The following is a 26761-nucleotide window of genomic DNA, read 5'->3' on the forward strand; positions in this document are numbered from 1 at the left end:
CAGTTCTTATTAACTGGCAGGGGCCATTCTCAGCTCACATCTCTCACTCAAAAGGTGGATGGAGCAGGTCCGTACTAGTCATCTTTGGGGGAGGTGTTATGATACTGTAGTATTTTTTGTAAATTTATTTTGCTCAGTTTCTTTTTCTTTTTAATGGCAGGATCTCTGTCAAAGATGACAGAATTATCAGGGTTCTGGCTTAGTTTGAAACGATGTTATCAAGAGCAACGTTTTCCCTATCTGAATATGACAGCAGGATAAAGCTTTTGCTGTTGGAGGCAAACATTTCAGTCTTCACTTCAGATCAATGTGCTTTTGTGAACACATCAGCATTGTCGCTGATGGATATTTGGTAGCGTGGTTTTTTTTTTTTTTTTTTTAAAGCCTTCATTTTGCTAAGGCAAGAAAAGACCTAGTACATGGAGGTCAAAGCATGCTTGCAAATACATCTATCCTATGAGTACAGAAAACTGTACAGTTCAACAAACCCTGGATATACCATTAATATATCCTTTCCTAAATTGCCTGTTGTATTCTTCCCAAGTCCAAGTATACAGACTTGCTCCAGTCAGGCAGCCAGTATCTGAACTTTTAAGTAGTCCCCAAATAGAGTTCATTGTTGTCTCCTCTGTGGATAGTACTGGGGAGCTTTTCAAACACTCTTAAGATGGATCTTTAGTCAATACAGCTGACAGAGGGCAGTTGTATGTCTGGCTGCATGGTATTATCTTCACTGAAAGATCTTTATTCATTTTGAAGGAGCTGTCTTCCAGCCCAGTAATACTTTGGGGGCTAGAGCTGTAGGCAAACCTATTACATTTTTAAATTTGTCTTGCTTCCACGATCCCCTGGGCAGCTTCACCATAAATGGAGATGTAACCCATTTTGCTCCTAACATTGAACTTGACATTCACTATTGAATTTTTCCCTCTGTAAGAGGGAAAATTACAAATCTAATGCCATGGTAATTATCCAGCATGCATTTCTCACACAGCACGTGGATGCTTCTGGGTGTGGAGCCGCATCCTGGCTCATTCTTTTTCCTCCGAATTCTCCCTAATACACTTGAGCGAGGGCTGGATCTGGTATCATCAGGTGTTGGTCTGCCTTGTCTCTCCCTCGATCTCAATAATCTTTAGAAACTGCTTTGTCTATATTGATTTTTTCCCACCAGTATTAAGCTTTTCATGACAGTCTAGAACTACTAACAGTGGTATGTAACCTATCATTTAAATTAGCTATGCTCCAGTCATCTGGTATAGAAGCTGATGTGACGCCAGATTTTTAAAAAGGCTCCAGAGGTAAGCCTAACTTCAGTACTGGGCAAACTGGTTGAAACTATAGTAAAGAACAGAATTAGCAGACGCATAGATGATCACGATTTGTTGGAGAAGAGTCAACATTGGTGAGACATTATTTCCCTTTACAAAAACAATCTATTAGAATTCTTTGAGGGGGTCAACAAGCATGTGGATATAGTGTGCTTAGATTTTCAGAAAGCCTTTGAGAAGGTCCCTCGCCGAAGGCTCGTAAGCAAAGTATACAGTCATGGGATAAGCGAGAAGGTCCTCTCATGGATCAGTAACTGGTTAAAAGATAGGAAACAAAGAGTAGGAATAAATGGTCAGTTTTCGTAATGGAGAGAGGTAAATAGTGGTATCCCCCAGAGGCCTGTGCTGGGACTGGTGCTGTTCAACTTATTCATAAATGATCTTGAAAAAGGGGTAAACAGTGAGGTGGCAAAATTTTCAGATGATACAAAACTACTCAAGGTAGTTTAAGTCCAAAGCAGACTGCAAAGAGTTACCAAGGGACCTCACAAAACTGGGTGACTGGGCAAGAAAATGACAGATGAAATTCAATGTTGATAAATGCAAAGTAATGCGTATTGGAAAACATAATCCCGACTATACATATAAAATGATTGGGTCTAAATTAGCTGATCGTGGAGTCATTGTGCATAGTTCTCTGAAAACATCCACTCAATGTGCAGTGGCAGTTAAAAAAGCGAACCAAATGTTGGGAATTGTTAGGAAAGGGATAGATAATAAGACAGAAAATATCATATTGTCTCTATGTAAATGCATGGTTTGCCCACCTATTGAATACTGCGTGCAGATGTGGTCACACCATTTCAAAAAAGATATATTGGAATTGGAAAAGGTACAGAAAAGGGCAACAAAAATGATTAGGGGTATGGAATGGTTTCCATAGGAGGACAGTTTAATAAGACTGGGATTTTTCAGCTTGAGAAAGAGACAACTAAGGGGGTGGGTATGACAGAGGTCTATAAAAGCATGACTGTTGTGGAGAAAGTAAATAACACAAGAAGTAGGGGTCACCAAATGAAATTAATAGGCAGCAGGTTTAAAACAAAAGCAAGTTTTGGCTATGCGTTGTGTGAAGAAAATCTGTGGAATGCTTTGTCAGAGAATGTTGTGAAGGCCAAGACTATAACAGGGTTCAAAAAAGAACTAGATAAGTTCATGGAGGATAGGTCCATCAATGGCTATTAGCCAAGATGGGCAGGGATGGTGTCCCTAGCCTCTGTTTTCCAGAAGCTGGGAATGGGCCAGAGGGGATGGCTCACTTGATTACCTATTCTGTTCATTCCCTCTGAAATGCCTGGCATCAGCCACTGTCAAAAGACAGGATGCTGGGCTAGATGAACCTTTGGTCTGACTCCGTATGGCCATTCTTATGTTCAATATCTGCATGAAATTCATGGTGACGCAGATCTCTACAGTAAGTGGGGTTGTTAGAGTGGAATTCTGATTAGTATATAGGAAAGGAAGGTATGTAAGAATCTCTAGAAAATCCACATACTTTCTGCATCATTTTATCTTCAGAGGGGATAGATAGATAGATAACTAATTTGTTTATCTGATACAATGCTTAGAGGATAAGGCATTTGTTTGCTAAAAATTTAAATCCAGCCAGCACCGGAAACTTAAAGGGTAAGTACCTGTGATCTTAGATTGTAACTTCTTTGGGGCAAGGACTGACTTCTCATGTTTTGTACAGTCCCTGGGACAGTGGGACCCTGGTGTGTAACTGGGCTCCTCGGTGCTATTGCAATACAAATTAAAAATAAATCTCACAAGTGTGTGGGCAGTGATGCTGACTGCCCCTAGTTTAGGTGAATATTTTACAACTACTAGGAAAACGTGACTCTCCATGACAGACAACTATCCACACATACTGAGGAAGCTAGACTGGAAGGTGATTTTTTTTTTTTTTTTTTAAAACAGGAAAGCCACCCATTTTTCAAACTTCCTCCTATCTGGGCTATACTCTTCTCTCTCTCTTTCTTTTTTCTTTTTTTTTTTTTGGGGGGGGGGGGGAAGAGAGGTGTCCATTTTCCCATGCAGTTCCTCAGGAAATTTTGAATTTGTAGATGTTCAGTTGCAAAAAACCTTAAGGTTACTCCCTCATAACAGCATCTTCACCCTGTAACTCCCCAGAATGAGACTTCAAAACACCAAACTCAGACATTTTTCGGGGGAAGGGGAGAACTGCAGGGAGTAGAGAACACAACAAATGCACAGTTAAGGTGGGCAACCTTATCTAATGAAAGTGTTAAAAGAAAACAAAACAAACCTTAAAACACCCTGGAAAATGACCATTGAGGTAGCACTTACCACACAACATAGTCACCCAGCAAACTGGGCACCTGTACAGATGCCACGAAGAACTCAGAAGTCCATGTGATACTGTATCCCTTCATAGTAATATTTGCCATTATTGGAATCTCTTACAACAGAGTCCATGATGTTAAAGTGCACACAACTGTGAGATAATGCTTAGATGCTTTCTATATGGTTAGATACATTACACTCAAGAATAGTATCTGCCATTTCCCAAAATGTGATCATGCAGGATGTTTAGGATAACCCAGGCACACACAGGAGGGGCTTTGCATCTCAGAGGATTGATGCACCACCTGCTTACCATCCATTGAACTTACAAGATCTTGCAGGTCAGAACAGAGGTGACTGGCAAAGATACCTAAGGAATTTTGCGTTTTGCCTGCTTGCATTGCACCAGGTGCCAAGCATTGCTCTGACTCCCTTTAACATATTATACACACTTAAAAATTAGGATCTGACATCTGGGAAAAGTGTCTTAGTGGTCAAAAAATATCATATGTAACTTCTTGACTTACTTTATTTAGTAGTCTAGTCAAGCAGACTAGTTGGACTTGGGATGCATGCACACACACTCCTGCATAGAAACTGGAAAAAATTTGTATTTAAAAAGCTGTGTTAAAATTAAGTAATAAGATTTTGTATCCCTTTAATATATAAAGAGTGCAGTCTCACTCCTTTGAGTGGCATAATTGTTCATTTTATGCAGTTTTTCAGTCTATAGAATGCACAAAGATCTGTCATGAAAGGACTAGAAAAGTATCCATTGATTCATCGAGTACTCTCAAAGTTCTTTTTAAATCATTTCACTGGCAGCAAAATATGACTTCACTTTCAAAGGGACAGTTCATTTCCATGGTAATGTGACTTGCATTCTAGAGCAGCTGAAGAATGGATTTTGAGGTGGGTGAGTACTCTGTTATATTTCAGTAACTAAGCAACCAGCAGATATACTATATGCTTTATTTCCATAATAAATGCATTTAAACTACATTTATTTGTGCTTTGCTTTCTTATGAGGTTTTAAAAATTCTGGGTTTAATTTCTGGCAGACCGTGTTGTACCAAGAGACGTACAAAAATGTGCAGAATGTAGGCTGAAAGTCACTTACAGGGGATAGTTTGGCTCCTCCTATGCTCTAAATTCTTGATGCTAAATATTTATTCTGCTGCCTGAATTCTTTGTAAGCAAATAAAACTTCTGAATAAAGATTAAGGGGCCCTGCTCCATTTCTATTCCATTCAGAAATGGGCAGTGTCAATGTAAATACAAATATTGTAGATAAACCATCTATTAGAGGTGATTATTATTGAAGTTTTTAATAAGGCTCCAGCACTCTTCAGGGCAGTACTGATTAAAGAAAATGTAGCTTTTCAGCAAAGTAACGCAGCCCCCAAGATCTGAGTTCATCGCAGTGTTTTCTACTAATTGAAGATGGACTGTTGAGTGCATTCTCCTACTCAAAGGATAGTAAACTGCCAGGATTTATCATTATTCAGTAGCTCTTTAATAACTAATAGAATTCTTTTTAAAGTGCAAATGAAAATGTAAAGAATAATTTGGATTAAATGTGAACTTAGTTTTTTGCTGCCTGATTTGATGCTGGACACTGAGAAGGGAAGTTTGGCGCACCCCATTCAAAGTGTCCATCTGTTCTAATCTAAATTGTAAATACACTATCTCCTATAGGACTTTACATTTAAAAATCCTTGCGGAATAGGGTATGACAGACAGTCCTCTGCTAGGATAGTAGTGGTAAAACTGGTACTTCTAGATATGTGGGGGACTATCCCAAAATAAACATATTTTGGAGGACGATAAAAGCAAATTCAAAGAAGACTAGGTTAAAAAATTCATCTGAACATAGCCACCTAGTTGCTGGCAGTCAGGGAATTTCCAGATGAGGTAGATCTTGGCAGGTTTTGATTGCTGCTTGTCTATCTATTGCTGCAGGCTGGTAGAAGCTTTATGTACCCATGCTGTTGTGATAGTACAGCAAAGTATGTGACATTCTTGTCACAAACATACAAACCTGAAATTTAACAAAAATATGCCATACTTGTGTGATGGAGGGGCCAGCAGACTGAATGGATTACAGGGCTACAGGCCAGGTTCTTTGTGGGGAGGCCACGGATTATCTAGCAGGGCCTAAAAAGATAGAGAACTCATTGGCCTCCTGGGAAACAAGCCTGGTGCATCAAAAGTGGAAGGCTAGTTCTTGGGATTGGGAGTGGTTGAGCAGCTCAAATGCTATACTCTAAAAAGTCTGCTCCTCAGAGCTAACACTACTAAGATCAGTGTAAGCCTTTTATTAGTGTGTGTTTTGACACTGGTCTGTTTGCTGCCTTTTTAAAGACTTCTCTGCTCTGAAGAGGAAGGGAAACCAGTGAACATGTTTGCTGCCTGTTTAAGTTTTACGTTCTCCTTGCTCAAAAGAGGGAAAACCACTGCATCTCTCAGCTTGCTTGAAGGCTTTGCTTTAACTCTCTCCCAGAGAAAAGCAAGGAGTTTGTTTGATGAGGAGGAAGAAGTATGCTTAAAGTCAGGAGCATTTGAGAAGCAAACCTGGAATGCTGCCACAACTCCAAAGAGCAGGGAGGATTGGAATTTGCTCACCTCGATGCTGAGGAAGTGCTAAGTGGTCACACGGTGATCTCCTAAGTACCATTTATTAGACCCTAATAGTGTTGCTAAACTAACTAGCCTAATGTCCTCCACAAAAATCGGTCTGCAGTCATCACAATGGCATATTGACCTTATTTGTGATTGTCTAAATTTACATTACCCTAGCATACCTGTTGGGTTTCTGTACTGACACTGTTAACTAATAGCTGCTACTTGGTGGTTTGTACTCATTTCTGTATACTGAATATTGTGTGTGCAAGTCTACTAAAAAATTTATTAAGAGGAGACCATGAAATAAAGGCAGTTCCATTTAATGTTAATAATTTGTATTACCATAGTGCCGAGGAACCCTAGCCACGGACCAGGATCCCATTGTGCTAGACACTGTAATTACACAGCAAAAAGCAGGTCCCTGCCACAAGGAGCTTAAATCTAAGACCTGTCTACGCCACGAAGCTTTATCAGTAACAGTTCTGCCAGCATATAGCAGCTGGCATAGCTATTTCGGTGGAGGTGTGTTTACATTTGGCTGCCTTTGCTGGTGCAGTGGGTCCCCATAGTGCCAGGTTGTATCAGCAGCAGCTGTGCGGCACAGTGGGAAGGCATCCCATTATCCCCATCACCATCTGGCACATTACTTTGTGGGAAATGTTTGCAGGAACACATGGTGATATTGAGGGAAACCAGTGCTCTCAAGGAGTTGTGGGAGTTTGGGGTCAAGTTCCCACAGTTCTCTGGTCCATCTTGATATCTACTGTTTTTCTCATGACAGTTTTCAGTCTGTCCACCACCTCACTGGCAAATATGCATGCTCAACAGATGAGCAGAGCTCTTGTGGCTGCTTACAAAACAAATCAGTCACCCTGTTTTTAATTTGTGGAACCACAGCTACCACAGTGTGGCCGGCTGCATGACACTACAAATGAAAATACTAAGGGGAAGTGGATGATGCGGCTATTGAATGAAACTTGGCCAGCTGCTGCAGGTGGCCACTGGCAGATCTGGGCCCATGCAGCAAGCACCAAATGGTGGGATCAGATTGTGATGCAAACCTGGGATGACCAGCGGTGGTGGCATAGCTTTTGGATGCAGAAGGCCACATTCCCAGAACTATGTGCTGAGCTCACCTGGCACAAACACACCAAAATGGGAGCTGCTTTTACAATGGAGAGAGTGGATGTGAGACAAGAGACAACAGATGGATATGGATAGAGGGATGGAGGAGTACAAGGAAACAATGTGACCATATTGGTTGCAATGATAGACTGCAGTCTCAAAACAAATTTGATTGTTTTCCTTAAAATCTGCCAAGGTGTATCTAACCCTTCACTTACTCATCTATAAATGACAGTTAAAACTAAAAAGGTAATTTTAACCAAATGCATGTCTTTTAAATAGTCCAAACTATAAGTCTTCCAGTATTGACACTAACAAACCACCTCAGGTATCCTTTTCTGAGTGGCATATGTTCCGAAGAGCTACATAAGAGGCATTTTAGTTAAGTATATTTGTATAATGTCCCAAGTCTATAACTTTCTGAATTACTTGATTTTTATGAATCCGAGGGGCACCAGGGTACTGTGAACCCCTCCCAACCTTTGAACAAGAAATTCTGTAATTCGGGTAGAGCCACTCTGTTTGCATACTATGAAATGTATAAGTATCTAAAGGATGAATAACAATAATTACCGGTAGATAAAAATTCAAATAACGTTGGACTAAAATCCTTGTAACTTTCTCCACCTCCATACAACATGTTCAACCCTGCTAAATTAACTCTTTACATTAATTTTACAGCTGGTAAAAGGTGACAGATTGACAGTACTGTGGACTGAATTCTGCTTTTCCACCAAAGGGGTACAGCAGCGCCACTATAGTCTCTTCCACCACAACCACCCAGCCTCTAGCTTCAACCATGAGCTGGAGGGACATCGGTCTTTGTCCTCTCTTTCAGGAGCCCTTTTGATTAGAATGTGGTTCATGTTGCTAGTAATTAGTTGTCATTGCTATCTTAATGACTGTCTGATGGATTATATGAAATGTGTTGGTGGCCATAGTCCACTTCCTAGTGGGCAAAAGTCAACATCAAAAATGCTACCACACATGCCAGATAGTTTCAGTTATTATTGGGCATTCAGCAGAGATGCCAAGGATTGGGATGGGCATAGAGAATTAACTGTCACCTTATCCCTAGATACGGTTAATGACTGAGGCAGGCTAGTAGGGAATCAAAGGGATTCTTGTGTTTTGTTTTCTGGGCAAAATATTTTAGTTTCAAAGGCTATTTGTCTAGTAACTCTAACATTCACTTGAAAATTAATATGAATGACTGACTTATTTTTCCTCTACAGAACTGTCCGTGTGTGGCTGAAGAGAGAGAGTGGACAATATTGGCCTAGCATATACCATGCAATGCCATGTAAGTATTTTGGGATGTTCATTCTTTACTGTGTATTTGCCGACTGACTTCTTTGGGCCTGGACATGTACCTCTGAGCTTGTGACCTTTTGGGGAGCTCACAATTGTATGCTAGATATTATACTTGAGCTAAATGTCTAGGTTCTCTGAAGCTTGTTTACCAAGTTATGAACCGATTAAAAAAAATCCCCTATCTTTTTTTAAATTTAATATAAATTATTTGATACTTTGTAAAAATTTCTCCTTTGTTTCTATTACTAGCTCAAGTGTTAGTAGTGGTGATTTCTTTTTAAAAGCAAAAGGCACAGTCCCTACCCTGAAGAGATGACAATCTAGTTCAGATTCATGATGCACCAGTATGAGCTGAAGGTGGTGTAGGGAGTTTTGCGAAGGAAGTGGTGTCTCTTTTGTTGAGAGAGGGTCTAGAAGAGAGGATTGTCTGATATGTGAGAAGAGGGAGGATATCCCCAAAGAGGTGGCATCAATGAAGATACAAAGAGGAGAGTGGGAAGAGAATACGTTGGGGCTGGATTGGATGGGCAATTTGAGATGAGCTCAATATTCTGGCGTATGGGTTCTGATGCTGGGTAAGTGATATGACCACTCTGTCACAGCAGCAGCATCCGGAGATGTCAAGCATATCCATCCACCATCAATGAGCTAACTAAAGAATGAAAGTAGAAAGAAGTGAACAGAATTATAGACAGGAATGGTGTTTACAGAGCCTTGATATTAAGGGGAAATCAGGAAAATCAATAATGGGATTTAAAGTAGGCAGTGATCTGATCAGAACAGTGGGAAAAGGTGTGCTTATTTTTAACTAGGCGTCCTGGAGGGACAGGAAGGTGGAAGTTGAGGGAAGCCAGAGAGGAGACTGTTACAAAAATTAAGGGAGGAGATGACCATAGCATTTGTCAAAGTTAAGCAGTAGGGAATGGAGAAGAGTGTGGGTTCCATAGATGATGATGATGATGATGTAGAGGAAGATCAGAAATGGCTTTCGGCAATGGAAGGAGGAGAAAAAGGGTGAGGCACCAAATTTCTGAGCTGAGGCAGTGGAGGAGGCTAGTGGAATTTGGCTCCATTAGAAGGGAGGGGCAGCCTGAGGGCAATTGGAGGTGAGTGAAGAGTGGGGGAGAATTCATGAGTAGAGGGGAAGATCTGTGTGTAAGGGGAAAAGAGTGGAGGATGGAGGACAGAGTCCTGAGGGTCATTAACAGAATAATAGAGAGGGGAGGTGAAAGTGCAGCAAGAGGAAACTAGAATCACTGAGTCAGGTGATGAATGAATGCTTGAACACTTTTATATACAAATGTAATGCAAATCACCAAAAGCCAGGAAACTCAGTCCAGTCTAAAATTCTGCCATTAAAGGGGTCAGTCAAGGCTGAGGAGTCTCAAGTAAGAACCTTTCATATTTCACCCCTTTCTCCTATAGCATTATAACCTTTAAAATGCTTAGTGGGCAAGAATCTGGTATTGGCTACTGCAGGATACTGGACATACAGGCCAATGGTCTTCTCCAGTGTGGAAAATCTTGGCTACCTTCTAGAGAAGGGTTGCACTAGTTGTAGAGGGAAGTTTATAAATGATGCACACAACAGGTTGGCATGACTTCTTTGCTGATGCACCATGTTAAAGTTCTGTCAAGCTGCTGACTCCTTAGCAGGTATGGCTCCTTAAGTCAGTTCACACAGATATAACAGAAGTGGGGAGTGATTTTTAGAGAGGGTACCAGATCTAAGGCAGGTTTCTGCATGGAAACCCTAGGGAGAAAGCTTAGGCTGGTTTGTATTGTGCTTATGAGTTACCAATAAAGAAAAAAATAAAGATGGGTGGGAGGGGTAAGTTTGAGCTAAGTGTGCGTGGATTCTATTCAGAGCTGGGTGGAAACCCCACCTGCTCATACTGTACTGAAAACCAAAGTTATCCTGTGAATCTGAGTTACTAACATGTAACGCTCTTCCCATCTCTCTTCCTCCCTCAGCCTTGCTCTCCAATCAGAGAATATTTACATGTTAAGTTTACATTTTAAGACTTGCTGATTGACAGACCCATCTCTTTACTGGGAAATGCATTGTACCTACTCAGTGTTTAGTTCCCCAGTAATGGCTTGTAAGCTTGGAGTCTTAGCACAGCATTGTTGTATTGATGGGTTGGGTTTTGTGTCTCTGCAAACGGTGGGTGTCATGAGAAAACATGGGGGCATCTCATTAATTCTGTCTCAAATCCGTTCTGAGCAGGGTAATTTTAGATTTCCCTCTGTCCTCCTGTTCTAATCTTTAAGCCCAATTGATCTGTGGCATGTGAATCCTGCCGCCTACACCACTTGTCACGCAGTCTGAAATGGCTCCCAATTGTGAGTGCCAATTTCAGGTCAGACTGTCAAGGCATATATGCCAAACTGGTGGTATAGTCTACAACTAGATTTCACCAAACCGGTAACACACGTGCACTCCTGATCAATCTGTTAGTCTTACCATTTAGTCCCAAACAGTCCCTTTAGGCCAGAGATGGACAAACTACGGCCCGCGGGCCACATACGACCCGCGGGACTGTCCTGCCTGGCCCTTGAGCTCCCGGCCAGGGAGGCTATCCGCCGTCCCGTCCTCTCCTGTCCCCACTCCCCCACAGCCTCAGCTCGCCGTGCCGCCAGCGCTCTGGGCGGTGGGGCTGCGAGCTCCTGCCGGGCAGTGAGGCTGCAAGAGCTGCCGGCGTGTAGTAGATTAAATTGCTCCTCGTAGGAATGTGCTACTTACGGAGCACCAGGACTGACAGCTGTAAGTAGTACACTGTAAGTAGCACATTGCTACGGGGAGCAATTTAATACAGTACACCCCGGGTAGGGAAAGCTGTGCCTCCCCAAACAGCCTGGCCCCTACCCCCTATCTGCCTCCTCCCAGCCCCCTTCAAAACCCCCGACCCATCGAACCCCCCTTGCTCCTTGTCCCCTGACTGCCCCCTCCTGGGACCTCACCCCCATCCAACCCCTCCTGCTCCCTGTCCCCTGACTGCCCTGACCCCTATCCACACCCCCACCCCCTGACAGGCCCCCTGGGACTCCCACTCCTATCCAACTGCCCCCTGCTCCCTGTCCCCTGACTGCCCCACCGGGATCTCCTGCCCCTTATCCAACCCCCCCACTCCCTGCCCCCTTACCATGCCGCTCAGAGCACCAGGACTGGCAGCCGTAAGTAGTACACCGTAAGTAGCACATTCCTACGGGGAGCAATTTAATACACTACACCAGCCCTCCATACAGTTTCGGAACTCCGATGTGGCCCTCAGGCCAAAAAATTTGCCCACCCCTGCTTTAGGCTCTTCAGCCTACCTTGCCACCCAGACAAATTGGACTTTGTGATACTGGTCACTATACCAAATATCACATCTCATTAAGTTACTCCCAACCCCAAAGGGTCCGTCACTTATTCTAGGTCAATGGATACTCTCGACATCACACCAAAGACAATGCTGGCAGCCAATTTCTCTAGTAAACAACTAAAGGTTTATTAGTTTTTAAAAAAAGGAAATGAACTATTGAGAGGTTAAAGCAGGTAAAATACATTAACAGGTGAGTCAAAGTTTATAAGTCTACAATTCTTAACGTTTCAGTAATCTGCTAAATTTCCAAAAGTTCCTCAGGGTTACCCAGAGTAATTCTAGGGATCTTTGTCCACTTGTTCAGTATTCCACCCTGTTAGCATCCAAAACAGTTCAGAGATACATGATCAATTGCTGAATCCATTCTTGTAGCATCTTTCCAGGGAAGGCAGTCTGGCAGGTGTTTTCATTCATAGCATGAACCCTCTCCTTTTGCTGATTAAATATAAACAAAGTCTTTGAATTTCCATTGTCGAACACAGCAACGCATGCTTTGAAGTTAGCGATCTTGTACATTTCCAATGCTCCATTCTCATGTGATGAGTAAATGTAATGTAAGCATAGTGTGATAGCCAGGAACAATCCTTCATTAGTTTTCATTAAGTTTACACATCAAGAAAAATCTTATCTAAGTATTCTCACAATTTTTGATCTAGGGGTTAATTAAGTACAGGGATACACATAATGTAAATCGACAGCAATCAACAGTTTGTAGATAAGTGAATACCATATCATTCGCATTTCCTTTGAAATAAATTAACAGTCAAGTGAATTAGTACACTTAACGTTTCTTTGATAATCTCACACAAGAGAATTGGCCTATTGCTCTGACTTGAGCTGGCCTGTCAGCCTCACCCCCACACCCAATTTTGAGGAACATCTTGCACCATCCCCCTCGCCCAATATCTTGGAAAACTTTAGAACTATCGAACATGAGTCATGCTGTTCTAGCATTTCTTTCTAAGTGCATACAAGTATAATCCTAGGGCTGTGGGGTGTTGCCTGCTGAATTGACACACATTGTGTCTTTTCTATATCATTGTTTCTGAAAGCTATTGGATGGGACATGAGTGATTGTCACTCCCACTGCCCCACACACCTCTTACACCAGAAGTGACCTTGCTACCTGAGTGTGGAGTGGTATTGCTGTGTTCTTCACACAGTTTCTTTTAGCTTCTCTAGCCAGGAGAAAGCAGCACTGGAGCAGTGACTGTCTAAAAAGGCTTGTTAGGGCTGTAGGTGGGGGGAAAGATGTCTCTTTGCTACCAGAATGTGCTGAAATCCCTGCTCCCAAGCATAGCCATCCCACTAGCATCACATGCATACGTCACTTTGGCATCACTATTCAAAACACAGATGTACAGGATTCTTATTTGTGCTTGTTACTTGTTAGTACGCTGGGAGCCTCTGTGTGAGGAAGAGGGAGAAAGAAGGGAGAGCTACAGGACTGAGCCAGATGTCAGCTGTTTGAGTTTCTGCTGGCCTTGCGTTGAAATAGGTCATTAATGGATATCAGAATATGGAACGAGAACAAAATGAGAGAAAGCACTGGAATGAAACTTTTGAATTCTTTAACAGATGCCCCCCCCCCCCCCCCCCCCCGAGCCAGCATCCCATATTCAACAAAATTCTTTTGTTGATTATCTTCGTTTTTGGAACAGCACCCTCCTCATGCTTGATAGATTATTACTTCTGGGGAAACAGACAATGAAAACTCACAGACTTAAGAGGCACTGCTGATCTATATGGCTAACAGGAATGAACTGAAAAACAAGTTAATATAGTTCTCATGTTCAGTACATGTTAGTTGGCTTAGCAGCAGTATTCTTTACAATGGGCCTCTAAAAGATAACTACAGGCAGCTCATCCTCCTCCTGCACATTCACGAAGGCTTTGTTAGTGTTAAGCATTCGAGCACTGTTTAAACCTTACTTTTGCCTGTAAATGGCCTTAAGATTATGAAAGGGAAACAGTCTAGCAAAGAGAAATATGCTAAAAGAGTGTAGAATGGAATCCTGTAATAGAGGAGGGTGGAGTTTCAGTTATGTACCAGGAGGTAGCCTGCTCTGCCTACCTGATGTTAGTTTTAATAGTTTCAATACAAACTACTGTGATCTAGGGGAGAGTGAAATATGTTGTAAATCAGGATATGCATTAGGTATAAAAATGATGGCTTTTAAATACAATCAGTATTGGTTGTATCCCATCTCAAGGGACTCATAGGGATAATAATTATATAAAGCAGTGGTCACCAAACCGTAGATCACAATAGACTGGTCGATCCTGGAGCCTCTGCCAGTCTATCATGATCTCTGGCCGCTAAAAGTCTGGTGGCACAGCAGGGCTAAGGCAGGCTCCTTGCCTGTCCTGGCCCCAAGCCACTCGTGGAAGCGGCCAGCACGCCCCTGTGGGGGCAGGGTTCTCCGCGTGCTGCTCCTGCCTGCACACAACTCCCATTTGCCGGGAATGGGGAACTGCGGCCAATGAGAGCTGTGGGGGCGGTGATTGCAGGCAGAAGCAGTGCACAGAGCCACGTGCCCCCCCCCATTAGGGCCACGGGGGCGTTTTGGCCGCTTCCAGGAGCGGCGTGGGGCCGGGGCAAGGAGGGAGCCTGCCTTAGCCCCCCTGCGCCTCCAACTAGGAGCCGCCTGAGGTAAGTGCCACCCAGCAGGAGTGCACACCCCAACCCCCAGCCTTGAGCCTCCTCCCAGAGCCAGCACCCCAAACCCCCTCCTGCACCCCAGCCCCCTGCCCCAGCCCTGCCCCCCCTCCCAGAGCCAGCATCCCATATCCTCTTCTGCACCCCAACACTCTGCCCCAGCCTGGAGCCCCTCCTGCACCCAAACTCCCTCCCAGAGCTGACAGTGAGTGAGGGTGAGAAAGAGCGAGCTAAGGAGGGAGGTGTGGATGGAGTGAGTGGGTGGGGCTTTAGGGAAGGGGTGGGGCTTCGGGGAAGGGGCCGGGTATATCCTGGGTTGCACTTAAATTCAAAAAGTGATCTTGTGCGTAAAAAGGTTGGAGACCACAGATGTAAAGTAACAGTATATACTTCATTGTAGCAGAGAGGAATGTACCATAGGGGGAGTATAGACTATATAATTTGTTAATTCCTTTATAATTCAGTTTGAGAAGGTGAAAATGAGTGCATTAAGGGTGGGTCACTTGTCATATTTGTAAGTAAATGAACAAAACACACCACCTCAAGTCTTTTCGGCGGCAGAAGGGGTTACTGGATCATTCCATTCTGAAGAACAACCCTTAATAAGACTAAAGCAGAGGGACTTAATGAAAATGACTAGTCCTGTGGGTAAAATTTTCACAAGCCCTTAAATGTTTTACCAGCTTAAGTTCTATTTTCAAAGCACTTAAGTCAATGAGACTCAGGTAGTTTCAATGGGAAGTAAGCACGAAAGGGCTCGTCTACACACAAGCTGTATCACTTTAACTATACTGGTACAATTAAAGCAGTTCAACCCCCTTGGGTGAACGTAAATAAGCCAGTAAAAAGGTGCTTTATATAAGAGAAGGAATAAGATGTATGGCATCTTTGTAAACAGAAATAACTGCATTTACACTAGGGGTGGTACCAGTATAACTATTGTGGTTTGGGGGGGGGGGGGGACCCTAATAGAAAGTTATACTAGGCCTATGTTTAAGTGCTTTTGAATATTTTTACCCAAAGCTTTTTTTTTTTTTTTTTTTTTGTCAGCTCCATTACTGACACATTGTTTGTGTGTTTTGGAAAAAGCATGACTTGAAAAATAACTAATTTATTGGACCCCGTCACTGACAGTGATTTGTAAAAATCTGATTTTCTGTGAACTGTTAATAGTATTTGCAATGGTAGTAGAGGTTCTTTAGATTAGATACTATCTAGCACTGGACCAAAAATGTAGGGTGGGGGTGGTATTTTAAGGATTTTATATAGTCTGGTATGAGACAATGATTTTTTTGAAAGAATAATCATTTGCCTCTAACACTGCCCTGCAATGTTAGAAACCCAGACATAACAGCATTGCGCCAAGCACCAGCAGTTGGAATGACTCTTAACAGAAATTGCTTTAAATCCACTAAGTAAATGGGAAAATGGTGAAAAGTAAACTTTTCTATTCACCAGTTTCACTTTAATAATCTCTGGTGGTGTTAGTAGCACCACAAAATACTTCTCATTGTGACCGCTTCCTTTTTTAACTGAAGCCTTTTATCTGTTCGTTGAGCAGCAAGTTAGACATTCCAAAAAATAAAGTGAAAAAACAAGTAATCAGAGCCACTCTTGATCTCCTTGATTGACTGTTGTGCTCTTTGAGTTTCTGATGCCATAAATTATTCTGTATTCGCCCCTCAATAAATCAATACAATCCTAAACTCCACGTGGTGGCGAAATTTCAATTAAATGTCTAACACAAACTTTTTTGTATTGTCTTGTCTTCATCTGATTATGCCACAAAATAAAGAACATGGAGGCTCCACTGGATTGATGGATGTTTTGATACCAGTCTAGAGTGTTTGTTTAAAACTGTTGAGAAAACAAGTTGAAAATATATAGGGTATTCACTATTTATAGAAGCAAGTGCACATACGTAGTTAGGGGTCGGGGGAGGGCTACAAAAACAGAACAGAAAAATCCAGTGAAAAGCAGTACTAAAAATCTTTAGTTCTTTATTCCTGTGATCAATATAGAATTAATGGTAAAAATCAGAAGGAGCAAGAATTCCTGGCCCCACTGCTAAGATTGCCAGTTGTAATGTTGAACCTGTCCTGCAGAAACTTGATTGAGACGTCAGCTACAGTATTAAGAGGCAAAAAAACAAAACTATCACTGCACACCTAAATTGGATTAAAAAGGCTGTCTATAAACAGAGAGCAAACATAACTCTAATTCTTAGTAGAAAATTCTGACTCTACACCAACATATTAACATCACCAGATTCTCAAAAGAGCCTAAGACACTTTTTAAAAAGCAAGCTGCAAGAGAATATCCTGAACATTTGTAGTGTGGTAGTTGTGTAGGGTAATGTGTTTCTAGGGTATTAGATAGAATATTGTTTTGAACATACTTTTAGTCATTGGTTACAATGTAATCTAATTATAATAGAGATGATTGACAACTGTAGTTCCATTATGGACTATCTGTCTTTAATTTTGTTGAAACTCAATGACCTTTCAGTCCATAGGAGTTTCCTACTTCAAGAATTTAAACTGATGGGATGTAAACCTTAGAAATAATATTATATTACTTTATAGCTGAAAATCAGAAAATGTAGAAAATTAACTTCAATCATTCTGTTAAATCCACAAAAACTTTAAAACTGAAATGTCTTTAATATTCTTTGAGGGGTCTGTGACCCCACAACTGCTCTTGTATAACATTTTCTGTTTAAATAATTTAATTGAGGGGGGAAAAAGTGGATCATGAAATAAGGAGTAGTTGTATAGCTACTCATTTATTTCTTGATGTAACAGGGTTTACTGAATAGCATTGCAGGAAGAGTATGTTTATGCTTTTCTATCATAAGGGGTAAAATAAAGAATAGCCTCATAAGTATGTTAGCTAGATAGGGACTCCAGAGCTTCAAGATCAATGAGAATCATGGTTTTGTTAACTTCATCAACATGTTCATTTTTTTCAGCTCCATGTTCATGCATGTCTTTTAACCCGGAAACAAGAAGGCTGTCCGTAGGTCTAGACAATGGTTCAATCTCAGTAAGTACATATAAATAAGATTTCCCATTGAAATACTTCCCTTTTGAGAAGTATGTATATATTATTGTGCTGAGGAATTTTAATTAGCATTGGCTAAATGACAGATTAACATTGATCCTAGCTACTAATGACACTGACCGCTCTAGTGCAGACAACAGAAGACCCATGACAAATTTCAAACTAACTGCTATATAAACTTGAGCTGGGTTTAGAGGAATTAGGCAACTAAACAAATTGTATGGGTTTATTTGTCCAATAACAAGTTTTTAATTTACCAACTTTGATCAAATTATTAATCACTTGTGCTAAATTGGTCTCTGAACACAGCAAATGGGCATAAAGTTACTCTCAGATCAATATGATGCATCTCAACTCATACAGTTAGCTCTTTATATGTCATATATAGCACTGTTCCAGAGCACTGTACAAAAACTGGTCCTGGTTACCCTTTTGTTAATTCAATGTTACGCAGGTGTAATTCTCCTTTTGTGAGAGAGAACTTCCTTCTGTGGAGTCCGTTCTGATTTACCGCAGTGTGAATGGGTCCATTCTCCTTCCAGTAACTTCTGAGAGATCCCCATGCATGTAAAAAGAGCAGAATATTGAAGCAGGGATCTGCCATGTGGATCAAAGGGGCCCCACTGTTGCCATTTGATTGTAATTATTATGGAAACTGTTACTTGGGCGTCTGACTAGACTAAGAGCTGTTTTTAGGGCCTCAGGTGGCAGCGTTGGTCAGAGCAGGAGCAGTGCCAGGGTTTTTGCCGCTCTAGGCAGCAGCGCTCCTCCTCTGAGCATTCGGCGGCGGGGGTCCATTCCGCTCCATCTTCGGGACACTTCGGCGGCGGGTCCCGGAGCGAGTGAAGGACTCGCCTCCGAATTTCCACCGAAGACCCAGAGCGGAAGGTCGCCAGCGCCGGCCCTGGGTCAGAGGCATTCTGTCATTCTTTCAAATAAGAATCTTGGTACCGTTGTCTGTAGCTTTGACATTTCACGGTCAGACCTTTGCCATGTGCTTTACAAGGGGCCATATCTTAACATTGATTTGGAAGCTGGAACAGGTGCCAAAGTTAACTCGCCTTCTTGATAAGCATGGTGTCCTATAGAGAGCACATGGCCCCCGTGCTTTGGGACCTGCCCTGGTTACCTGTGAGCTCTCTGGTAGGTTTTAAGGTGCTGGCTTTAACTTCTAAAGCATGAAATGACCTGGGAACAGCCTGCCTGAGACTGCATCTCCCCATTATATTCTGCTATAGCTGCAGTCAGCAGAAGTGCTGATGCTAAATCCTCATTAATCTAATAAAGAAGGAGGGGCTGACAGGGTGTTTTCTGTAAGGGCTGATTTAGTTTGCAGTTGTCTTTCAGCGCACACTGCACTTGTTTTGCCTGGCCTTTGAGGAGAGGGTCGGGGTTAATATACTTACCAGCATAATGGAGTGTTGGTATTTTTGCTCCTGCGTGTGTGAAAGGGGGAGCTGATAGAACTGTTTTGCATTTGTAATTCTAAATAATTGATAGGGCTCTTGGATCCTCTAGGAGGACACATGTTATTTATTGTAAAGAAAGTAAATTGAGGAAAAATATGCTGGCTACAATCTCTTAGATTGTACGTTATTGGGTTTGTTAGTATAGGGCTATATCTACACACAGATTCTATTCTGTCAGGCTATTTTTTCCTTGTGTTGGCCCTTTAAATGCTCTGACAGTACCAGCATCTTATACTAGCAGCAACAGCAAAAATCACATAGCATACAGATTTTTTTTGTAATATTCCCCCAACATCTGAATTAGTCAGGCATTCAGAGGAATATCTGATTGCTAATGGTTCAGAAAGCAGCAGTTATGTTCTAAAATAATTCTAAAATATAGAACAAAATTTCTGGGAAATAATCCAAGATAACCAACTTTTGACTCAAAGTCCAGACTATTTCAAATGCATCGGTACAGGGCAGGGACGAAATGCTACTTTCAGAAATCAAGGAAATGTGTTAAAATAATCTCTCTACATGCACTTTTAAAATGAGACTGATTCCAGTAATATGCCTGGCATTTTGGTGAATGGGGTAGTGCATTGTAAGAAGGAGGATGTTTGTATATAGAGAGGCTGCATTACCGTTAAAATCAGTAGAGGGACAGATTTTCCACCAGAGCTGGTGAAAAAGAGCTGGGAGACTCGTGGCTGAGATGAATTACTGTTATGTTTCCATTTAACTTAACCTCTAGCTAAAAGTTAATTAGAATTGTTCACCCATTTTGTCATGGAATAAAACAAAGTGGATGATAAACTTCCCTCCTTTTGCTCCTAGAAGTGACACAAGTGGTTATTTTCAAACTTTATAACTTGTCAGCTTGGAAGTTTAAATTTATAAGCAGAACCTTTAGACAAAATGACAGATTATGCCTCACGATGATTGATTTTAATCACCACTGCCAGATTGCATACTTCCTTAGGAAATGGTGGCACTTAAAACAGAATCATGTTGTATTGTATTATTTTTTTCTTGTGCTCCCACTTTGCAACCCCTTCCCCAAATCTTGGCCTGAAGTTGGGAAAGCTGTCTTTGAAGAGTACCTCTCATTCCATTGCTCACTCCAAATCTTCAGGGCTATTTCAGGTCCCTTAGAAGCCAAGGGACTCTTCCCTCCAAAAAGAAACTTTCTGCTTCAACATGAAGGAAAATTAAGCTTTGAAGGAGATGCCAGTCTCCCATGCAAGTGGCTGTGAAGAAGAAACCTCCCTTTTTTATAAAGGTATCTTAAAAGCTCTGCCTCCCTTAATGGTAAGGACATTTATACACTATCACTTATTCTCCTACTATTCTTGTTGCAAGCAAAGATCTTGCATGATCTCACGGCTTGTCTTCATGAGCTCCTAATGCATGGCAGCCTAATATGTGGTAGACTTACACTCCCGCTTGATGCAACGTTTGTGTGGACAGCAAGCCCTCAGTTGGGCCTCAAGGAAAAGATCCCATCAAACACCCCGTTCAGAACAATAACTCTTTACCATCAGGAAGAATTGATCTTAACATCTTCTATCATTTGCTCCTGCTAGATATTTAGAGACGTAGTCATATGGCGCACTTTCAATGTCTGTAACTGAATAACCCATGTTGGCTTGCTCACCCAGATTGTGTCAGTTAGAATATCTTTTTCCTCAAGAGGCAAGAAGATTAAATCATAGTTTACGTCACCCTCCCAGCCTGTTGATCTGATTCGTATTCTGTACAGAATGAGTTACTTCAAAACATGAGATCTTAAACTTTATTTTGCTTCTGGAGAATATCCTGTGAATTCTACTCTGCAAACTAGATCAAGGAGACTGTTTTAAACCCAGAATGAAAATCCTACTTCAAATCCAAACTCTGTGCAGCAGCCCCAACTTTTTCTGCATTTTCTGAAATCTTTTAATCCTTAATATCCTTAATCCTGAGCAATATTTCCCAGTTAAAAAAAACCCCACTTTGATCATCTTTCATAATGTCCCTTGGGGGATAAACAAAATCTTACTGTTGACTATGCAATTACAGTTATCTTTTAAAGAGCCTTCATCTTTTTCTAATCCTGAAGCCAATCTGTTTACCTCTGGGGGAATGTACTCGCTACCCCACTCCAATAAAAATGCTGTCATCCACCCTTTTAAATAAGAGTCTAAAATGGAACCTACCTCTGGATATGTGTCCAAACTGTATAGTCTGTCAAGTGGGATTATGAGATCATTGGGCCAAAGGCCATTTTTTCTGCCTCTTCTACAACACTGAGCACCCTGTTAGTAGCTAACATAAATAATGTGTGAGGATAGTAGACTCTCAATCTGCTCATTGATTGTCAAGAGAGTACTATTAGGATGCCTATGTGGCCAAATTCAAGATTTTCAGATGGGAAAAGATTAAAATTCACAAAGGATATTACTTTAATTAAAATTTTGAGGGAAAATATTGGCCTCTCTATCTCAACTATTATTCAAAGGTTTATATGTGGCAATGTTGATGCCTATACTGCACCAAATAAGACAAAATCATTCTTGCCTACTCAAGATTCTTCTCCCCAGTTCATGAAGGCTTTTGTAGTGGATCCAGCACTGGAATAGGCTTCCAAGGGAGGTTGTGGACTCCGCATCATTGGAAGCTTTTAAGAACAGATTGGGCAAACATCTATCTGGGATGGTCTAGGGTTACGTGGTCTTCCCTGAGCGCAAGGGGCTGGAATTAATGACTTCTCAAGGTCCCTTCCAGCCCTACATTTTTATCATTCTGTGACTGACTAAATAAGTGTATCTAGAAACAAATCAGACTGACATTTGAAGGGTTCATCATAGCAAACAGTGTAGGTAAGAAGAGTCTAACAGACTTCTGAAGAGCCCAATTACCTTGCCAACCAAAAATTTGTTTATAGCAGCAACTTCCATCCTGATAGGCAGTATGTGTAACCAATGTGGGCATTCAGAATTGTAAGTGGATGTGGAAGAACTCTTTATTTAAACAAACAAACAAAAGCTTTTGTTTACAACCCATTGTTGCTAGCCACAGAAGAGCAACAGCCAGTTATCTTGGGGTCCAACTTTGTCAGATGTATCCACCTCCGATTTAAGTAGTGATAGGTCCAATCCAAATGCATTTCCCTAAACACCCCCCCCCCCCCGAGTGATCAACTAACTGTTGTCAATTTAGTTGTTTTCCAACCCCCCCTGTAAATTCAAACACCACTTCTAATTTCAATTCCTGAGGAAAGTACTGTGGAAATAACCCTTACAATTTGTGGCAGATGTGTTCTGAACTTTGTGGGTGACCTCTATCTTTATGATGGACGGAGCCAGAAAGTTGTCTAACAACAACTGGCAATCAGTTGCTTTGACAATAGAACCATATTCCATGAAAATAGCAAACTTACATTTATTTTTATATTATATTTTTTATATATATATATATAGTTAGTTAGTTAGAAAAATGAAAATTTACCTTTGTGCAGTTTTTAGAAATGAAATCCAGTGTTCTCAAAGTGGAGACTAAACAAAACATATAGGTGCAGTAGGCATGAACTTCGTGAGCAGGGCACCCTATATTAAAATACTTGTCCATTGGAGCAACCAATTCAATCATTTTTGACAAGGATAGGGGAATGAAAATGCAGTAAAAGAAAACAATGGTCAAAAGGGGGAAGGGAAGCAGAAAATAATAATAATAAAAAAAAATGTTGGGGAAACACCCAAGAATGTATAAAGAAGAGAGAATACAAGGCAAGAATGAGATGTAGCTATGGATTTTGTATGGAAAGGAAGAAAAGATAAAAACTATGGATTGTGTTCAGGTTAATGGAACATTTTTTCTTATACATTGAACCTCCTCTTTTTAAGAAAGGAAAGGGGGGGTTAAAGTTTGTGTATAATGATAGTTTGTCTATTTTATATCTCTGTTACTAGCAAATATCTATCCACAGTGTATTAAAGCACAAGTAGGTAATCAATACATTGGTAATCCTTATTCCACTTTCACCTTTGCTAGACAGTGACCATAGTATTCCCTATACCACAACGCCGTAATACTTTGTTACAAAGCGTTTGAAAAGTCTTTCACTGAAGACTAGTGATTAATTGGTAGTTAGGTAATATGACCATAAGGCAAAATTGGAACTAGTTATGGATGTACATTGTATGTATACCACCTTACTTCCTTTTGGAAAAATGTGGAAGGTTAATTTGAGGTGGGTGAAGACAGTGATGAGACTGGAGTTCACATGTTACTGATAGTTACATTAGTAGATGTGTAGGTAGATGTGGGTCCTCAGGACCCAACCACGTCAGCCACACCATCAGGGACTCATTCACCTGCACATGTACTAATGTTGTTATATATGCCATCATGTGCCAGCAATGCCCCTCTGCCATGTACATTGGCCAAACCAGACAGTCTCTACGTAAAAGAATAAATGGACACAAATCGGACATCAGGGATGGTAACATACAAAAGCCAGTAGGAGAGCACTTCAATCTCCCCGAACATTCTATAACAGATTTAAAAGTAGCCATACTTGAACAAAAACGCTTCAGAAACAGACTTAAAAAAGAAACAGCAGAACTAAAATTCATTTGCAAATGTAACACCATTAATTTGGGATTGAATAGGGACTGGGAGTGGCTGGCTCACTGCAAAAGCAGCTTTGCCTCTCCTGTAATTGACACCTCCTCATCAATTATTGGGAGTGGACTACATCCACCCTGATCGAATTGGCCCTGTCAACACTGGTTCTCTGCTTGTGAGGTAACTCCCTTCTCTTCATGTGTCAGTATATAAAGCCTGCATCTGTAATTTTCACTCCATGCATCTGAAGAAGTGGGTTTTTTTACCCACGAAAGCTTATGCCCAAATAAATTTGTTAGTCTTTAAGGTGCCACCAGATTCCTTGTTTTTGTGGATACAGACTAACATGGCTACCCCCGATATTTGACACTATTGGGTATGTGACTGGGATCGTTGTTGCCACACTAATGTAGCTACTTCTGGTTCAAAACCCTTGAGTCCATGCACCACTGCAGTGTCATATGGAGCTTTAAACTTAAAGGTTAATAAGGTAGGAATGTTTAACTGTTACACATTGTGGCAAGTAAAGCTGACTTATTTTTTCAGGTAACGTCAGGAAAGTTAAATAACACTTCACACCAAGGAACCTTGGTCTAAATTAACATTATTGTAAAGCACTTGATGCTTTGGTTAGATTGTTAGGATCTTTAGGGCAATAACTAATCAAAACTAACATTAATGGTGGAGCAGTTTCTTGCTGCTCTGAGGGCGAAAATGTCAGGGTGACCTTGGGCTAGAAATTCAGCGCACTTAATAGATTTGTTACCACTGTTAACTGTGCTCTGAATTGTAGTCTGCTGGTGCCAGGGGATAGCCATTGTGAAATTATTAGAGTAAGGGAACAGTAGGGTGAAGTAGGGCAAGTCAAGAGAACGCAATTATACAATTATAATTAACTTGCCAAGGAAACCTACAAACATAAAACACTTGCTTTTGTGCTCTGTTGCTGCATAAACTGGTAAGACAAACCAGTCACATTTCATTTCTTCAGTCCAGTGTTTGTAACCTTTGACTGACAGGCTGTAATGTTCATTAGTCTGACCTCAATTTTAGTGGATCATATCCAGTGCCTTGGTATAATGGCCTCTTTTAGAGGACGATTGCTCTGTTACTATTGTGAAATGGTTGTCTCAGAGCCATTTTACTGTCGGCTGATTTTGGATTAAATTGGCCACCATTTTAAAGAGTTAACATAGCCCTATAGCTACTTCACAGTGAGATCTGAGATGACCCTGGTTATTCTGTGAAACTTGGAAGTTATAGGGAAACATTGGCTTTTTTTAAATAACTACCAAGTCTCTAGTCAAAGAATGGCTTTTATTATTTTTTATATACAATATACTTTTCTTTACAAATAGATTGCAGTACTAGTCATTCATTCATTGTTTTGGCAGTTCTTGCAAATTGGATACCCCAGTACTCTGTGGTTTTTAAAACTTCATTTATTTTAAACATTTTTACTTAGCCCTGGTCTACACTGGGGGAATCGATCTAAGTTACGCAACTTCAGTTTCGTGAATAACGTAGCTGAAGTCGACGTACTTGGATCGACTTGCGGTGGTGTCTTCACTGCGGTGAGTCTACTGCTGCTGCTCCCCCATCGACTCTATCTGTGCCTCTTGTGGTGATGGAGTATAGGAGTCGACGGGAGAGTGCTCGGGGGTCGATTTATCGTGTATCGATCCCCGCTGGATCGATCGCTGCCCGCCAATCCGACGGGTAGTGTAGACATACTCTGAGTCTCACTTTTCCCCTTACTCTGTGCTACCTTCACCTATTTCAGTTTCTGTGATCCTCTCCCCTTTCACTGAAGTCACAATAAGGATGATTTTTTCCCCAGTGTCACTGTTGCTCTTTTCTTCTCGTGAAGTCTCTCAACACTTGCTGTCTTATGCATTTTTAGCTTTCTCTCACTTGCTCATGAGTGTTGACTAAGCCTGTACCCATTTCATGCACCTATTTCCCTATGAAAAGACTCCATGAGCTTCAGCCCCAAAGTTATGCCATACTGCTTGAACATGTCACCTTCACTTGTTTTTTGTCTAGTTGAGTGGTCTCCAAACTTTTTTGATCGCGCACCCCTATCAGTAAAAAATTTTTGAGCCCGCACCCCCTGCCGCGCTGAAGCAAAAAAAAAAAAAAAATGTTGCTCCTGCTGTGCACCCCCAAGGATCCTCTTGCGCACCCCACTTTGGAGACCACAAGTCTAGTCCATTATAAGTCACTTTTTTAGTGTCTGTGCCCACCATCAATCTGAGAATAAATTCATATGATCCTACCACAAAGCACAAACTCTGAGATCTGGGTATTAGGCCATTGCAATCCAGTATCACAAGACTTCTATCTGATTCTTTTAACTGAGGCCAGTTAGTTTCCCGTATTTTGATCTGTTCTTCCTCAAAACTCAAGCAGACGAAGGACACCGGTGCTCCCTGTAAATACTAACTTGCATGGGGTTTGCCGCTCTGTGCTCCAAAGGCTGGAGACTGTTCCTCAGGTTTTATTGTATGCTGATATTTTCATAAATAGTTCTTAAGCTGTTAATGTAACTTCTGTTGCTTTTTTAAATCAGCACAAACCTGAGCAGCATTGGGAGGCTGACAACCTCCTCTGATGTGAATGCTCCTGTAACTGGCAAAACAAGTGCTCGAGGCTGAGGATCCAAACCACTCCTCCTCTCCCATCTAGAGAGAGCTTGTAATAATCCATGGCATCCCACATACACACAGATGTAACTGTTCGCAGCCTCGTGTAAACACCAAAAAAGGAGAAATATTGAGTTTAAGGATGGTACAAAGGGATATAGAATCACCAGTGGGATGAAATTAAGCAAAAGGAAATATGGCCTTAATATCTGTTGAGATTTGAAACTAGATGGAACACAATGAGGGATAATCTAACACTGGTAAG

General features: G+C 41.3%; 1 protein-coding gene across 2 annotated transcripts in view; it reads left to right on the forward strand.

Annotated features, from left to right (window-relative positions):
• The window catches only part of WDFY2 (WD repeat and FYVE domain containing 2), a 163334-nt gene that overhangs the window by 60868 nt on the left and 75705 nt on the right, over nt 1-26761 (forward strand). For both annotated transcript variants that reach the window (XM_065402849.1, XM_065402843.1), the window contains exons 2-3: nt 8624-8691; nt 17701-17774. In XM_065402849.1, the coding sequence (XP_065258921.1) occupies nt 8624-8691; nt 17701-17774 (142 nt within the window). The remainder of the gene's footprint in view (nt 1-8623; nt 8692-17700; nt 17775-26761) is intronic.

Source organism: Emys orbicularis, chromosome 1, assembly GCF_028017835.1.
Source record: "Emys orbicularis isolate rEmyOrb1 chromosome 1, rEmyOrb1.hap1, whole genome shotgun sequence".
In the NCBI taxonomy this organism is placed as follows: Eukaryota; Metazoa; Chordata; order Testudines; family Emydidae; genus Emys; species Emys orbicularis.